Below are 17,445 nucleotides of genomic sequence, written 5' to 3'. Positions count from 1 at the left end.
ATGGGAGATACACCCATAGAGAAAGGGAGGGGGAGGCATTAGGGGGATGTTGGCCCAGAAACTGGGAAAGGGAAATAACAATCGAAATGTAAATAAGAAATACTCAAGTTAATAAAGATGAAAAAGAAAAGAGTGAAATCCTGAAAAAAAAATGGCTCTTTGCCTATGTCGTCCCTGTGAGCTTTCCTTAAATCTAGCCTTCATTTCTGATATTTTCCTCACTGTGAGGATCTAATAAAGTATAAAAATACAGCAGCGACAAAGTACTATGCAGTTCTGCTTTGGAAGTGAGTAAAACCGCACTTTTGCATACATTATATGGATTTATAAATAAACCACATACTTTAACTGGATGCATGAAACTTTGACAACTTCTAAACGATTAGATCTCCGTCAATGAACCTGATTGACTACATTTGTTCCTTCAAACAGAGAAGCTTCTTTTTTTTTTCACACTAATTTGTACAATCATGGATAATTCTCAAGTCAAATTCTTTTATGAATAAAATGCTCATGATCTTCCTTAGAAAGCAGGGGAGAGTCTGCATGTTGCATTTGTACACTGTGGTGGAAACTTCTAGTAATTGCCACCATTCCTTCCTCTCGGAGGCAGAGTCAGATTACATCTCCCAGCCTTCTAGGGAGCAAAGACGGGCCCTGTGGCTGAGCTCTAGTTTCTGAGCCTAGAGGGTTTCATTCATTTCCTCTGTTCTCTTCTGCCGGCTGGAGGGCAGGCATACATACATGAGGGGAAATCCTTCAGTATGCAGGAAGGCAGTGAACATCAGTGTTCTGTTACTTATAGTGACTGATGCATGCATGACGCACAGACAGTAACAGGCAGTCTTCTTCCAGATGCCGTCATCAAAGGTGCCATACTTACAAACTGAGGATTGTAGTACGCCGGACCCATCGTCTTGTCACTAGAAGGTGGGGTGCGTCTCATAATAGTGTCGTCCTCGTTGAGGTGATACCCGTGCGACTTTCCCGAAGAGGGAATTGAAGGAATATCAAGGCTTCTGGAAACTGCAGGTTTCCTACAGATTTTCTTAAAGCATAAAATGTTTGTGAGGAAGACAAGAAAGAGAAGAACAAAGTATTTTAATTTACTAAAGGCAATCATTAAATGCTGACTTAATAGATACATCATATTACCCAAAAAAGGTCTTATAAAAGTGAGCTGAAGGAGTGGATTCAAGTTTTAGCACATTTTGTAGACTAAAATATAGACACTGTTAAGGCCACTATAAGAACTAAGGATTTACTCTTAACTTTGTCAGCCATTGATCTTGCTTAGTAAAGCAGAGAATGTGGACTTTAAAATTAAATAAATAAATAATAAGTAAATAAATAAATATATAAATAAAACAAGGCATCCCTGCAACAACATCAGACACTGTGGGAGTGTGTACCATACAGAACAATCTTAAGTTCTTTCCTTTGGTCCATTTAGTAACACTTCCTGCCTTCATTCCCTGAAATTCATAACTTGTCGGTATATTACCTGTGACTTGTATACAAGGTAACTACACAGACTAAAGAGCAGAGAAATGTCTGAGATAATGCTAAAATGTATGGAAATGTAGCAAACTCATTTATAAATATGGCCTGTGACGTAAATGCAGTAATGAAATGTATGCTTCAATTCTGAAAGAGCTATGGCAAAATTGACAATATTAGGGCAAGAAGCATTGATTAGCCTGTGTTTTAAAGGTTTATAATTTAAATGAAAACAGGTTGTAGTAGCATATATTAGACAAAATATATATATATATATATATCAAACAAAACATTGACATTTAAAGGATTTAGTTGTGTAAAAAAATGGTGTGGGATTATATTTGTCCCAGCATTTTCTGGACAAACAAATGCAATGGTGTAGGTACACATGCCCATACACAGCTGTGCTACTGAAAAGCTGCCACTGCTCCAGGAATTTTTCTCAGTCGATACATGGATTAAGTAGCGTCAGTGGCACTTATGAAAATACTTACAGAATTAAAACAAGGATACATTGAATAGCTTTCTTTCTGTTCAGTACTTTCAAAAGAGACATATCAAAGGTTTGCAAAACCTAGCCTTTCCTTCCTCCAGCTTCCACCCATGTTGCCCTCCCATACAGAGATCCTCCGTGAGCACGCCATGTCGATGCACACTGCAGTGTTGTTGTTACTCAGGAGGTTTCTACAGCTACAATGTCTTTGAGTACCATGTGAATTCTTCTTTAAGACCAAGGATATCATTTCCCCTATCCCTTCCAAACACTCTTTCATTCTGGGGCCCTAAGATGGCTCTAAGATAGTATTTCATCAACTATATCGTCCTACATTTTGTTCCCTATTAAAATTGTGGCTCTTGGGGGAAGGGGATTTACCTTCCGTGTATGAAGAATGTCTAACATTGTGTTAACTGACATACGTGATCATTCAACAATGTTTGACAATGAGTAAATGAACATTTATTTTGTCCCTGCACATAAAATATATCTGATATCTAAATGCATGACCTAAAACTCAAACTTTTCTTTGTACTAACAACATTCAACTAAGACGTTAATCCTGAAATATAAAATGCTCTTTTGCAGATGACCGTTTAAATAGGATTAATTTGAGCTATGTGAAATACTTGAAATAAAAAATATAATCAATCTAAAAATATGTTTTTCCAGGCAGTGATGAGAAATGCCTTTAATCCCACAGAGGCAGAGGCAGGGGCAGGCAGATCTCTGTGAGTTCAGGGCCAGCCTGCTTTATAGAGCAAGTTCCAGGACAGTGGGCTTACACAGAGAAACCCTGTCTCAAAAAAACAAAACAAAACAACAATGACAACAGCAATATATCTCTCTCTCTCTCTCTCTCTCTCTCTCTCTCTCTCTCTCTCTCTCTCTCTCTCTAAAAAACATGACCAAATCCATATTAAATAATGCTATTTATTCCAATAGTATGGGGCTTTGGTATGAAAATAACTGCATTCATAACTAGAATGCATATTCCAATCCTACACTTCAAGGACCATCTCCAAATCAGTCCCTTCCATAAATCCTCTAGGTCTTCTATAATGCAATAGTCCTTTAAATCCCTAAAGCATCTCGATTCATGATCATTCATCTACGACTTGTCAAATTTTGTCTTTAAACAGCAGCTACCTCTGTCTCCCATAGAAATTGTTGGCTTTCTTCCTTCAAACATCATGTTTTGTTCTGTGTGGCTCTAGAGCTAGAACTCAGGACCTCACACAGGCTCAGCAAATGTTCACTAGGCTACAACTGCAGCCCAGGAAGCATCCTGATGACATTTTGTTAACAGGTATTTACACACAATCACTAAAAGCCAGTACATAGATCAGCAGGCTTTTTAAATCTTCCTGCTCCCTACTCACTGCTTACGCTGTGTATACAGAATAATCAAGAAGACCAGAACCCACAGATATAGCTCAATGATTAGGCATTTATCTAGGACACACAAGGCCCTGAGTCCAGTCTCCAGGATCATGAAATAAATGGGAATAAAAATGAACTATAATGTTTATATAGTTAAAAACTAAAGTTTATAAAATTATTTAATATTCATCTAATTACAAAATAACTATAATATGAATAGTAAGAATATACCAAGGTTTACAGTAAGGCTTTTTTTTTTAACATTTTTAACATCAAGCACACTGCTTACAATTTCTTTTTTATTTTATCTGAAAGAACTGTCATTAGAAGTTACTTAAAAGGTGACATACTGCAGATGTTCTTTGGCTTACGTACCTGTCTGATTCTGATACATAGTGTCCCAAGGTAAGGGCAGTCGTAGCTTGCAGGTCCTGGACCATCCGAAATAAGTTTCTTAAATCGCTTCTCTCGGTTTTGCAGAGTGCGGCCTCCTTTTATTTTATACTAAATTAGAGGTGAGAATTATTTAGTAATTCAAGAAGTACTTCATGGTTCCTATTTTATAAATACAAAATATCACCAACAAATTGTTTTAAAATGGAATCTGAGAAAGACCCCAAGTTCCTCTATGAAGATACTGAGATAATAGTTATAATTAATTATAAGTTACGACTCTAAACTCAAACCAAAATTTACCGTAGTTTAGAGTATCCTAAGGGAGTACAAAAGAAGGAATTAGAGTCAGGGTTTTCCAAACCTCCCAAGTAGAGTTAAATAGACTGTGTTGCACATCGTTGGAAAAACGGATACTTAGGATCTGAATTTTCAGACTATTTCAGTAGCAAAGTCTGGCCTTCTGTGCTGGCTAGTTTTACCTGAACCTGACAAAAGCTATAGTCACTGAAAAGAGAGAACCTCACCTGAGAAATGGCAGTGGGCAAACATGCTGGGCATTCTCCTAATTAGTGATTGATGGGGAAGGGGCCAGGCCATTCTGAGGAGGGGAACATCTCTGGGCTGATGATTCTGTCTGTGCTCTATAAGAAGGCAGGGTGAACAAGCCAGGAGCAGCCAGTAAGCAGTGCTCATCAATGACCTCAGCATCAGCTCCTGCCTCCATGTTCCTGTCCCTCCAAGGTGAACCAAATAAACCCTTTCTTCCCTAATTTGCTTTGGGTCATGGTGTTTGATCACCGCAACAGTGACCCGAAGACTCACATTGGTACCAAGATGGTGGGATAACTGCTGTGACAGACCTGGTCATGTTGTTTGGGAGAGGATGGTGGGAGGGCTTTGGAACTTTAGCCCATAAAATCCACTGCCTGTTCAAAGCTGTTGTGCCTGAAATTTGATGGTAAGGGTTGAGAGAAATGCAGACGATGGAAACCTGGCTTGTGAAATTTCAGCGGGAAGGTTGAGAGTCCCTTAAAGACTCTATCGGGGCTATTTGCCATTTAGAATTAAGAATCTGTGGTTCTTGTCAGCTGAGGCTGAAGAATCAACTGTGATTAAACAGTGAGAAGTGACGCTGGTTAGTTGGAGGTGAAAAATTAGTGGTAATTAAGAGACCAGTGACACTGAGGTGAACTCAGGGTCAATGCACAGAAGCTGTGTTCTAGGACGACCAAATTTGTGCCTATTGCTGGCAGTCAAGCTTGGCCATGTGTAAGTCTCCCAACTGGTACTGGATTTGAAGTCATAAGAGTCATGAGAGCAGCTGAGGCATGACACTCAGGCCAGAAGAGGCCTTTGGTGGTGTTCCAGGTTCATTAACAATGGAAGTCCCAGCATCAAAAGGGTCATTCAGAGAGTTGAGGCTTGTTACCTTGAAGAGATCCCAGGATGTGGAATTGGTAAAAGTGCAGCCCGTTTACTCCAACATTTTGGAGACGTTGGAATCCTGGGATGAACGACAAGGACAGCCACAGCCATGGTGTAAACCTAGCATGAGTCTCAGTCTAGAGAAGCAGTGTAGGCTGTAGAGGGTCAAACCAGAGGAGGACTCAAGCCCTCAGTCACTTGATTTGGGCTCCTCACCCTCCCAAAGTATTGTAAGTGAATTCCTGAAGTCTGCCACTGAGATGGGCACTGCTGGACTTCTTTTTCTTTTCTTTCTTTTTTTTTTTGACTGATTCTCATTTTACAGGAGACCACAGTCCAGAGACTTTGAACTTTTAAAGAGAGGTGAGGGTTTTACAGAGGCTTTGGATTTTTAAAGAGAATGATTTTAAAGTGTTCGAATTTGTAAAGACTTTATGTAAGTTTACAAAACATCTTGTATTGTGATGTTAACATTAAGGCATGATCATGGGAGAGAAAAGAAAGGTTGTGGCTTAACCATGATGTGTTCAGGTGTCAAGTTCACAGGGAGGCAGTTGTGCTAGCTACTGACAAAAACTACAGTCAACTGAGAAGAGAGAAATGCGGTTGAGAAAAGGCCTCATGACCTGGTTGCAGTTAACCCTGTGGGGCATTTTCTTAAGTAGGGGTTGATGTGGGAGGGCACAGCCCATTCGGTGTGTATGTTGGGAGGGGCACACCCCTAGGCAGTGGCAAAACAAGCAATGAGGAGCAACAGGCCACAACATCCTCCAGGCATCTACTCCTGTGTCCTGATTCCAACCCTGACTTTCTTCAGTGATGAACCTGATGTATAAATGTAAGTCAAATAAACCCTCCTCTCCCCAAGTTGTTTTGTGTCATGGTATTTTATCATATCTATAATAATCCTACCTGAGATACCTTCCAAGCTTGCTCACGATTGGGCATTTTTATAATGCACAAGTTGATCATTTACAGAGAACTTTATACGGGCTTACTGGATAACTTAGCTTTCTGCTCATCTTAGTCTTCAGAACTGTCTATTTGTAGAGCACACTAGAAGGAATCTTCCACAGCTCATCACACTACAAACATAGATACTCCAGAACCAGAAAATTACCAGCAGACTAATGGTGAGTTTGTCCCAATAAAAATCCCAAAAGTTATAAAAATCATATTCATTTAATGAAAAAAACTGCAGTGTCTTCTGAATACACTTATTTCTGGTCATGAATAGGGTCATTTTATTTTGGTCACAGACCCATGAGGTTATGCAGAAATAGAAAGCAAATGAGACACGGCAATATAAAGTGCAACATTAAAGTAAAGCACAAAAAAAAAAAAAAAGACCTCCCTCCACTGCTACCTACACATGTGACCATTTGTAAAATTTTCAGGCATCGAAATTCACTCAAGAGTCCCATTCTGCTACTCTTGTGGACCACTGAAGCATACAACCATGTTTTATACCATATAGTAGATATAGAATAATGTCTTAGTTAGGGTTTTACCGCTGTGAAAAGATACCGTGACCAAGGCAACTCTTATAAGGACATTTAATAGGGGCTAGCTTAGAGGTTCAGAGGTTCAGTCCATTACCATCAAGGCAGGAACATGCCGGTGTCCAGGCAGGCATGGTGCAGGAGGAGCTGAGAATCCTACATCTTCATCTGAAGGCCTCTAAGAGAAGACTGACTTCCAGGCAACTAGGACTAGGGTATTAAAGCCCACACTCACAGTGATACACAAGGCCACACATGCTAATAGTGCCACTCCCTGGCCCAAGCATATGCGAGCCATCAGAAATAATGAGAAGCACACAGGCAATCAACAGCAAGTGCACTGACACTCTATTATTTGAGTTATGGCACTACAGATTTAAAAGAGAAAGATATGGGGGAGGGAGATAAAATACAGGAAGTGGCACTTCATTATTTATTTTTGAGACAAGAAATAAGCATTTTTGTCTTGTTTTTAATTGGTGTTTTAGCCTAAGATTAGTCTTGAGCTTGCAATGCCGGAGTTATAAATGTGTGCCACTGCATCTGGTTAAGAAAACATGATTGTCATTAACTCGGCCAATTATAACATTACACACACACCTGTGCTTGTGACACATTGTAGTGCGCTGGACCTGGAACGGCTTTCCCAGGGTCAGAGGAGACAACATAAGCATCTTTTTTAGAACTCAAAGAAAGAAACGGTGCATAGCAACCTATAAAAAGAAAAATCACTCCATTGGCATATAGATCAGAGAGATTTCTGAGAAAATAGTCTCAGGATATATATAATCATTTAGTACCCTCAGAATTAAGACTATATTTATTTTCAGAACTAAGAGCTGTTTGTACCAATTATAACATTTTTAAAATTCTCATGTAAGATGACAATTTCTATTATTATCTATTAAATGTGAGGCCCTATAGGAGTGAACTTAATAAACTACAACAAAAAAAATATAATTCTCCTTCTCCCCCGCCTCTGTGTATGAATTTGCTATCCATATGTGAACATGTGTGTCTAGTATGCAGACTTATACATAAGTGTGTGGGAACCAGAGGTCAGCATCAGGTGCCTCCTCCCATGCCTTTCCAGCTTACGCTTTGAGATGGCTAATCACTGACCCTGGAACTTTTCACATGGTGACTAGACCAGCTTGCCAGTGTATCCGCTACTCCACTCCCTGGTCCTGGCCCACCCCTGCACTGGCATTACAGAAACACATAGCTATGGTTGACTGTAGGTGGGTGATGGGATACAAACTCAGATGCTGATGCCTATACAGCAGGCACCTTAGCCACTGAGCTGCTTCTCCAGCCTTTTTCCTCTTCTAACTGTGACAGTTATATTTAGCTGATAAAACACTTTATCTACCAAAGACTACTGCTTTGTGATCTTAAATAGTAAATATTATATATATATATATATATGGTACATAGGTGATATATATTATGCATGTAAATAAAGTTATAGATGTTGCTAAAGATGTACCTCAGTGAGGCACCTACCCGTGTTGCAGGGAGGGTGAGGGGAAGGGGGAAGGGGAGGGAGAGGGAGGGGAAGGGGTGGAGAGAGGGGAGGGGAGGGGAGGGAAAGGACGAGAACTGAGATGGAGAGAATTTAAACCAGCCTGACAAGTTATTGATGATGCTTTGGCACACAGTTGGTGCTCAGTAAATATTTCTTGATTGCCTAATTCTATACAGAAGTTGACAAATCCATGCTATAAACTTGAAACAAGCAGTCACTGTACTTGACAAGTTTGGATAGCAAACGTGGATAGCCTACTAAATTCATTTGGAGAAGGTAAAGGATATATAATATACCCATTCTTCATAGTGTTGATGTTAGGGTATGTAACAAGTATGTGTGGTTTTAAACTCCGTATATAAAAGAAATGGACAGTGAGGAAGGAATCTAGTACTCATAAAATCTTCACTGGACTTTTTCAAAATTAATCACACAGAATCTTCTGCTACAGAGCTCAAGTACATGCGGAGTTATGAATACAAGAAAAAAAAACACAAAAATGAAAATATTGTAAGTTCCACACAGAAAGGTCCTCTTCTATTTTATTTGTAGCTGGCTACTAATGTTTATAAAGTTTCTCAGAATTTCCAACTGGTCTGGTTTTCCCCAAACATTGGATCTCAAGTGCTAAAACTAGAGTAATTCCCTACAACCAGGATGACTGACAGCCTTGTAATATTCTGCTGTTGGAGTATAGTGTGTGAAGATGTGTCTCTGTATATTCAATTGTTGATTCTGTACTGGCAGAGAGCTAAATAGTGGCAGGATCTGGGTGTTTTATTCCTAGAGCCCATCATCCGTCCCATATTTTGTAAATATTTGTTCTTCCTTACCTGCCCATGGATGGACCAGAGCAGAGCAGAGTGCTAGAACCTGCCACACGGTGGGGTGTAATGGCAGGAGTGGTGTGCTTAGACTACCTGGGAGATTGCCCCGGCTGAAAGGCTTTAAAATATTTTAAGAGACCTTTGTGTTGTTATTTATATCGCTGGCAGGTATAGGTAGTCTCACAGTATTCTTCACAATCAACAATAAAGAATAACTGGTTTTCTATAGTACACATTTTGTTAGTCATTCAAAACGCTGAATCTCTTGTATACTATATTATGTAATCTATAAGCCTGTGTGATAAAGAAAGTACGGTAATAAGGCAAAAACCTGATTTCAAATGATGGAGAAATTAAGTAAAGACAATAACCGCACTAGTTATGCTGCCGATGCCTAAATTACAAAATGTAAAAGAGGCTCCAGGGAATTCACAGTGGTAGAGTTTGATGTGGGGTATACAAATAAGCTGACATATGGCACCTTATAATGACAAATAGACGTGACAGAAAAGAGAAATTAAGAGCATGGGAGAAGGAAAGATTTAAAAGGAATGAGTTCCATTTGGGATATATTGGGTTTGATGTGCCAAGAGCAAAAGATAAATCAAACTGGCACAGAGCAATAAAAGTCCATTCTACCAAAGAAGGTGTCCAGTAGGTGATGAAAAGACAAGTCATATGGCCACAATGGCAGCCACAAAGCAAAGGGCGTTCTTCACCTATAAAACAACGAGGTCATTGAAACAGGCATTCATCTGCAGGGACACCAGTCTACACAGCAATCACATACACATTAATTTATCTATGTCCCAACTGCACTCCCTGATATGTCCATTCCTGACTAACTCTGACTAGCTGGTACAATAAAGTCATTCACATATACACATATAGGTGCATCTATAGGACCACTGATAATCTCCTCCCACCCTGCTCTGGTGGCAGATAAAACCTCTCCTTCAAAGAAGAACTCTCCAAAAGAAAGTATTTAGGAGATGCTATTGTCCAGCTTAGTTGGCTGATACATAATCCACATAGACACCTAGCACAGAGCTAATGTTGGATGCTGATCGTTTTGTAAGGACACATAAGAAGTGATGAAATACTCCTGAAGCCATACCAGGATAGACTCATTTTTCTAAAAGAACATGTTTTCTCATGTGATAAGATAGAAGGCAGCTGACTTTATACTAGGCTACCTGCCCTTAGGGAAATTCTGCTTTGGGGAGATATGCTTCCTTCCTTCTAACAGATCAGTTGTAAGAAAGCAAAACACAGCTCTTTTGTTCTGTGAACTTGAATATCCATTCTCTTTCCCACTTATAAAGGCATAGTGGCTCAATCCTGATCCATTCGGGTTGCAAATCGTAGATAGCTTATTCCTGATCAAATGGCCTAAAGCCTAAAGTAATTGATACTAAATATCAATTAGTATATTAAATAGGATTTCTTGAGAAAAAGGTAGAACTAGTACAGTGGAGGTCTGGCTGAGTGAGATAAAGAGGGAAAAGGAGAGGATTAGGTTGAGAATATCCTAATGGTACAAAACCTGTCCCTGTTGTGAGGCTTGCAGTAACAATTAAGTTACACAAGGTCCCACCATCTTTCCTTCACACATCAGACTCTTAACATGTTCCTGACCTTTGATTGAAATAATATGGACGCCTCTGCACAGTCCAGTGAATTAACTATTATAAAGACGCAGGAAACAGCATGGTGGCTGCTTTTATATTCTCTCGCCAAGAAATTACTTCGCCAAGAAATCTAGCAGAGAAATGCACACAAACACCTGTTCCATCAATTATAAACATGTTGTCTTGAATATAGCGCGCACACACACACACACACACACACACACACACACACACACACACACAATCACTTCAGAGTTCCCAGGCACAGAATTTTTAAATTTACTTCAAAGGTGAACAAAGTGTAATCCTTTAAGTTAGTACATGGAGCTGGTTTCATCCTACGTATTACCCTTTATTAACAAAAGCTATAGGGTTTTGGAGAGGGGATTGGTGTGTGTGTGTGTGTGTGTGTGTGTGTGTGTGTGTGTGTGTGTGTGTGTGTCTGTACATGTGGAAGACAGATGACAACTTGTAAGAGTTGGTTATTAAGCTCACATCCTCAAGTTTGGCAGTAGGTGCCTTTACCCACTGAGCCATCTCACCCACCCCATAGGAACTTTCAATGTGATCCATTAGTTTATAACTTACTACAAGGTATTTTTCACTAAGAACATTGTGTTATTTGGTTGAAAACTAAGAATGGAGTAAATATCATGATTACAGTTCTCAAGTAGTTTACATTTACACATACACACACACACACACACACACACACACACAATCAAACTGCTACCCCAAAAGTCACCGTAAGCCAGAAGAGGGTAAAAGTAAGCATAGTCCGAGAATTTTATTGCAATTGAATATCAAGAATAAATAGGAACATGCCAGGTGAGTGGGGGAGGGACACAGGACACACTGGTCACATGCATTAGCAGGTACAGAAGCACATAAGTGACACAGAACGATTTTAAAAATATTACCAAGTTAGAATGGGTGAACTGTAGGTCAAGTGTACCAGCATGTACAGGTGTTTGGAAAAATCAGATTAAATGGAACAGGAGACCAGGGATGAGAACCTAAATTCTACTGCCATTGAAGAGTTCAGATTTTTTAACCCTGCTCTTACAAAAGTTATGTTTTTGATTTCCAAATAATGTATTTTTTTTAAACCTACTACTATACCCAAAATGAAAGATAAGTTAAGACACTGAGACAGAAACAACCTGCTACTGTTTTGAGGAAAAAAAATAATTAGGACCTGTATTAAGTTGGGTAGTTATGAAGAGAGGGGAGGAGTTTCTGAGAGATTGTGAATGTAGGTAACCAATGGTCTTAAAGGCCAAAAGAAGTAGTCAGGCAAAAGAAGCAAGCTAGAGTTCTAAAGCTTAGACCAGCCATGCAGGGATGTCCACCAAAGTGACTGACAAGGATGCAGACTTCAAGGCAATAGAAAACTTAGAAGTGTAAACCATTTCTATCCACAAAGAATTTCACTTGGGAGTGGATGAATGTAAATAGTAATCTAAGTTATTGACATGAATTAAGAAAGCACAATGAGCAAAACAAGAAAAAGATGCAAAGTTCAGTATCTTCTAAATTTAGCTATGCATGATTAATAGGAAAGAAAAAAAAAAGATTCCTCACTTCAGCATTGAATCGTGTGTCAGGTACTGAACAGCAGGATCAACGAACCAGAAAGCAACAACAACAAAGAAAAAGAAAGAAAAAAAAGTGGTCAGCTGTACCAAAATAAAGGACAAAAAGCACCATAGGTATGCAAGAGCTGCATAGGTACCAAAAATGCTGAGGACAGAGGCTAAAAGGATGTAAAATTTGAGATCTGAAACACAGTAAGAATTATACCATGTCCAGAGAAACTTAACCCAACCATAATCGAACAGGGATGTAAACAGAGAACTTACTCCTAGAACTTTAAGGGAGCAGGGAGGTATTTTATATCTACTGAAAATGCAGGTTTACAAAAGAAACCACTATAATTTGGGTGATATTAAACTCAAAAAAAAATCAGAACTTTAAGAAGCAGGGAGCAAATTAGAAATATTTATTAAAAGTTGGACCTATTTCACAAACTGAAAAAAAAAAATGAGAAAAGCAAATTATCAGTCCCTAGGCTACCTCTGAAGACTGTAACTTTTCGCACAATGTAGAAAGGTTCTCAGTAAGTATAAAGCCAGGAATGGTCGATGGCACACAATTTCACTTTTAGGGGAACAAACGGTGGGGCGGCGGGGGGCTGTCTGTAAGTAATAATACAAAATAGAAATGTAGAAAACTACATCGTAGTAAGTAAATCTGATTAAAGTGTGTGCAGAAGCAAGTACACAGGCTTGTATTTCATACAGTCAACAAAGCCAAGGTATTAAAATCCTAGTTCTAGTATTGTCTCTGCCTACAACGTGTTTTGTTACATTTCTGAAAAGTGGTCCTTTTGACTTCGTGTTTAACTTGTAAGGGCAGGCTGATGGGGGGGGGGGGGGGGGGGGATGGTCCGTCACAGGAAGCTGGCCATCAGCATCTTACCTGTGGCCTGCTGCTTAGGAAAAGGTACCTGGTAGGTCCCAGGACCCACGTGCTCCTCGGTGCTGCCCCGGTTGGCTAAGTCGAGCCAGCGGGGAGCACGGTCGTACATAGTGATGAGGGGAGGGGCTCACGGAACCGAAAACCAGACAGGCGATCGCAGGAGGCCTGCGTTGTCCCTAGACACGGAGGTAGTGTGCGAGCTGCATGCTGACTGGCTCAGTGGTGACAGCTTTCCCCCGGGTCCTCTGGCATAGAAGTAAAGTGGAGAGGACAGCGGCCAGAGTCGCCGCCTACCAGCGTTCAACTCAGCACTCGCGCGCCACTTCACAGAAGAGGCTGAGCCGCCAGAGCTTCCGGCTCTGGCTCCGCCTATTCCTCGCCTACCGGAAGCCATGGAAGGGCGGAGGCGGGAAGGACTCCGCTCCCTAGGTGCATTTCCGGTTCTGGCCTCGGAGCATTTCCGGCTGAGCGCTCAGAACTCGCACCGGTCTCAGGCTGATCTCTGTGCTGGGCCAGGCGGTGCTGCACCTCATCTGCGTCTCAGGTTACCTGCTAGATTGCTTCCTGTTCCAGACTACCTTTGCTAAGCAGAAAAGCCCTAGAAACGCGTTAGGAAGCGAATTAATTTAATTTTTTTCCTTGATTTGCTCTCCCTATAAATTAGGATAACTGGAAAGACCCGGGGGGAGGGGGGCGGGAGATAGGAAAATTCGAGGACCCGAAACAGGGTTTGGGATCAGTAATGTCGCACTTCACTCCTGTGGCATAGGCATCCTCTGAATAAAGTCACTCTTGACTGTGAAAATTTCTAAAGGAAACCTGGGAGCGCAGAGGTTTGAGGCGGGTGACAAGAAATGGGAACATCGGAAAAAGGGAAAAGCTTCCCTACTGAATCAAGTCAAGTGCACAGGCTGAAAACTCCTTCTGATGTTGGATACTGATCAATGGCAATATTAATTGTCTACAATAAGGTGAAAGCATTAAAAAAAAAAAAAAACCCAAGCCACCCTCATTGGACCTCTTAATCTTCAGCAACAGGAGCTGGAAAGTATTATACTCCATCTCTATATGCGTTTGGTCATTTTTCTGTTAAGAAATCTACACAGCTTCTAAGCATCCTTAAAGGCTTAGGCCAGTGGTTCTTAACCTTTCTAGTGCTCCAACCCTGTCTAATACAGTTCCTCAGGTTGTGGTGGCCCCATACCCATAAAATTATTTTCATTACTACTTTGTAACTAATTTTGCTAGTGTTAGGAATTATAATGTAGGTAATTTCGGAGACAGAAGTTTGCCAAAGGGCTTGTGACTCACGAGTTGAGAACCTCTGGCTTAGGCAATCCTTCCACAGCTCTGCCTTACCCACAAAAGAGCTACAATGCCTCAGTTTGTCCCCAATACAAACTTAAACATATTTAAGTTCTGTAATTCTTAGTTTGCTACTTAGTGCTGGATTAATTGCGCCATCTCCGTTATAATAAAAGTGCATGGTTCCTAAGAATCTTTTGATGTCTTCTACTCCACAGCTGGATCATTATTTTCTTGAAAAGTACTTATTGGCAAATGTATGGTTCTCTTTATCTTCTAAGTTAACCTGTATACAAATAAAACTAAAGTCCCTGTTGGGACATGAATAGCCCAAGAAGTGGCAAGCAAGATGTACAGATCGGTAGGAGAGTATGACAGCACTTGGGAACCGAACTTTCTTTGTAATGAATTGTTAAACTTTCTTGTTAACTTTAGTGCTGCCTACGTTCTTATAAAACTCATAATGAGTAGCTGGGAAGTGGTGACACGTGCCTTTAATTCTAGCACCCAGAAGGCAGAGGCAGGTGGGTCTCTGTGAGTTCCAGGCCGTCCTTGTCTACAGAGTGAAATCCAGGGCAGCTAGGACTACACAGAGAATCCCTGTCTGGAAAAAGGAAGCATAACGGTTCTCTCAGTGTTACCTTAGCTTCATTTATCTGGCTGGACCCCACTCAGAAGACCTAGAATGAATTCGCAATGGCATAGTAGGAAGAGTCACAGATAAAAGGAAGGACAATTGTGTTGTTAAAAGTGATGTTTCCTTTAACAACCTGTTGGACATTCCTTATACATCGTTTGCTCTTGATGATACACATCGATTCAGGCAGCAAGTTCATGCCAGAGTATAGCATCCACAGCCTGGCTGTGCTACAGCAGTGGCATAGCTAGCCATTTGTCCAGAAACTGAAGAAAATACATAGATAAAGTATTTATTGATAGCTACCAACAGGGATGCTAGCAGGGTAGAGAATGACCATACTAACCGTTAGTGTTCAGAGGAATGTAGCACAAAGCACAGGCCACCCCTGCACAGCTGAGTGTCCCCTTTCCATCAGCAGTCGTGTCCAGCTGCACCAAGAGCATCTCAGGGTAATTTTTATTACACCTGATTAACACCGGGAAAGAAAGGGGCTTTGGAAATCAGACCACATACGCAGTGACTCCATGAGCTTCCTAGATTGTTGTGTCCTTGCATGACCAGCATGCCGAGGAATTGATGAATGATCCTATAGGTGGCAGGTTTTCTCTGAGGATAACCTAGTTGCCACTGTTCCCAGGATATATGAGAGGGGATGAGTTACTCTCTAGAAGCCCTTACCTAAATGTTCTGATCTCAGCCTGTTTTCTTTGTCGCCTTGCTCAGAGTCTTGGGAAAAGAAAGGGTCATTTCAGGGACACGGTAGCTAACTGTCCTTCTGAGAGATGGTTCGAACGTCCCATGGTTTCTATAAACAATGGGGGTATCGTCATATCCTCTTCTGGCTGTTTGCTGTCCTTAATGACATGAATAACCTCTTCCTTGAGTAGATTTGGGGTTTGATTAGCAATAGAAGTGGTAGCATGTTATCTGCCTTCTATCTGTCTTAAGTTTTTGATTATTGACCCTAATCTGATTTACATAAACCCTTCATGGAGAATAACTTAATTTAAATGAATCCTTCATGAGAGGGTGAGAGAGTCACCACCTCAAGCTCATTCACAAATCTGTAAAAGGGAACCTGTGCCTGAAGTTCCAACTTGGTATACAGTATTTCCTTTGCCTGGCTTGTCTCCTTAGTGAACATGCTTTCCTCAAGGACTTCATAGGGATGCATGGATAATCAATGGAAGAACCCTAAATAATTCTGTAATGCCTGATTTGCAAGAATTCCGCATTCTTGTAAAGTCTTTATTTTTAGCATAGAAATGTGTTTTCTTGATTACTGTGACTGGTCTTCACTGTATGTGTCCAGCAAAAAGTTTCTTCTTGTGGGTCAGTAACCAGAGCACTTTATAGCATTTCAGGATTAGAAAATGCTTTTAAGTAAGAAAAGTAAATTTTTTAAAGTCTCTTATTATGATGTTTCTTGAACAGTCCTCACTGAGTATGCTGCTTTAAAATGTTAATTATAACTATCAATAAACACAAAGTAAATAATTTGGTCCACATTGCCCAAATCAAAAGACGTTTAATGCTAATTAGCAACACTGTAGTTAACCACTTCTGTGATGTTAGGAAGAGCTGTTTGGACTAAATTTTATCTGACCTTAGAATTTATGTTCTTTCCATTCATACCTACTAGGTCCTTTCAGAATAAACTTTTTAATGGCTTTAGGTAGGTGAAGTGTCTTGAACTTTTAATCCTAGGCTTCAGGAAACAGAGGTGGACCTTTGTGAGTTCCAGACCAAGCAGGGCTGCATAGTGAGACCCCTTCTCAATGAAATAAAAGAGGGAGCATCAGAGATGGTTCAGCTGTTAAAAGCACTGGCTGCTCTTAAGAATTGCAGGACCTTGCTAAGACTGAACCCCCAGTGAACATGATTGTTGGGGGGAGGACGGCAATGGGGGGAGGCTGGGGAGGGGAACACCCATAAAGAAGGGGAGGGGGAGGGATTAGAGGGATGTTTGCCCGGAAACCAGGAAAGGGAATAACATTCGAAATGTAAATAAGAAATACTCAAGTTAATAAAAAAAAAAAGAAAAAAAGAAAGAAAGAAAGAAGAAAGAATTGCAGGACCTACATGGAGGCTCACAGACACCTGTAACTCCAGTTCTGGGGGACCAGTGCCCTCTTCTATGCCTCTGTGAGCAACAAGCATGTGTATAGTATACAGGCAAGAACATGCAGGCAAAACACCTTACAGACATAAAATTTAAAATACTTTTTTTAAATTTATAAAACAAAAGTAGAACTTTGTTAATAACAAATTTCATGAAATCAACGTGATTGTTCATCAGATATGCAGTGCAACTATGTAATGAAGAAACAT

General features: G+C 40.4%; 1 protein-coding gene across 3 annotated transcripts in view; it reads right to left on the bottom strand.

The window, feature by feature from the left end:
- Window positions 1-17,162, bottom strand: part of Stpg2 (sperm-tail PG-rich repeat containing 2) — a 524,919-nt gene extending 507,757 nt beyond the window's left edge. For 2 of the 3 annotated variants that reach the window (XM_017591047.3, XM_008761520.4), the window contains exons 1-4: window positions 13,170-17,162; window positions 7,303-7,415; window positions 3,755-3,883; window positions 884-1,048 (exon numbers count right to left, since the gene is read on the bottom strand). In XM_017591047.3, coding sequence (XP_017446536.1) covers window positions 884-1,048; window positions 3,755-3,883; window positions 7,303-7,415; window positions 13,170-13,278 — 516 coding nt within the window. In that variant the 5' untranslated portion in view covers window positions 13,279-17,162. The remainder of the gene's footprint in view (window positions 1-883; window positions 1,049-3,754; window positions 3,884-7,302; window positions 7,416-13,169) is intronic. The other variant, NM_001100993.1, reaches the window with a different exon arrangement.
- Window positions 17,163-17,445: the final 283 nt, after the last annotated feature.

The sequence above is a fragment of the Rattus norvegicus genome, chromosome 2 (genome assembly GCF_036323735.1).
Source record: "Rattus norvegicus strain BN/NHsdMcwi chromosome 2, GRCr8, whole genome shotgun sequence".
Classification (NCBI taxonomy): domain Eukaryota; kingdom Metazoa; phylum Chordata; class Mammalia; order Rodentia; family Muridae; genus Rattus; species Rattus norvegicus.
The sequence above is the reverse complement of the archived record's forward strand: the minus strand, read 5'-3'. Positions and strand labels throughout refer to the sequence as shown.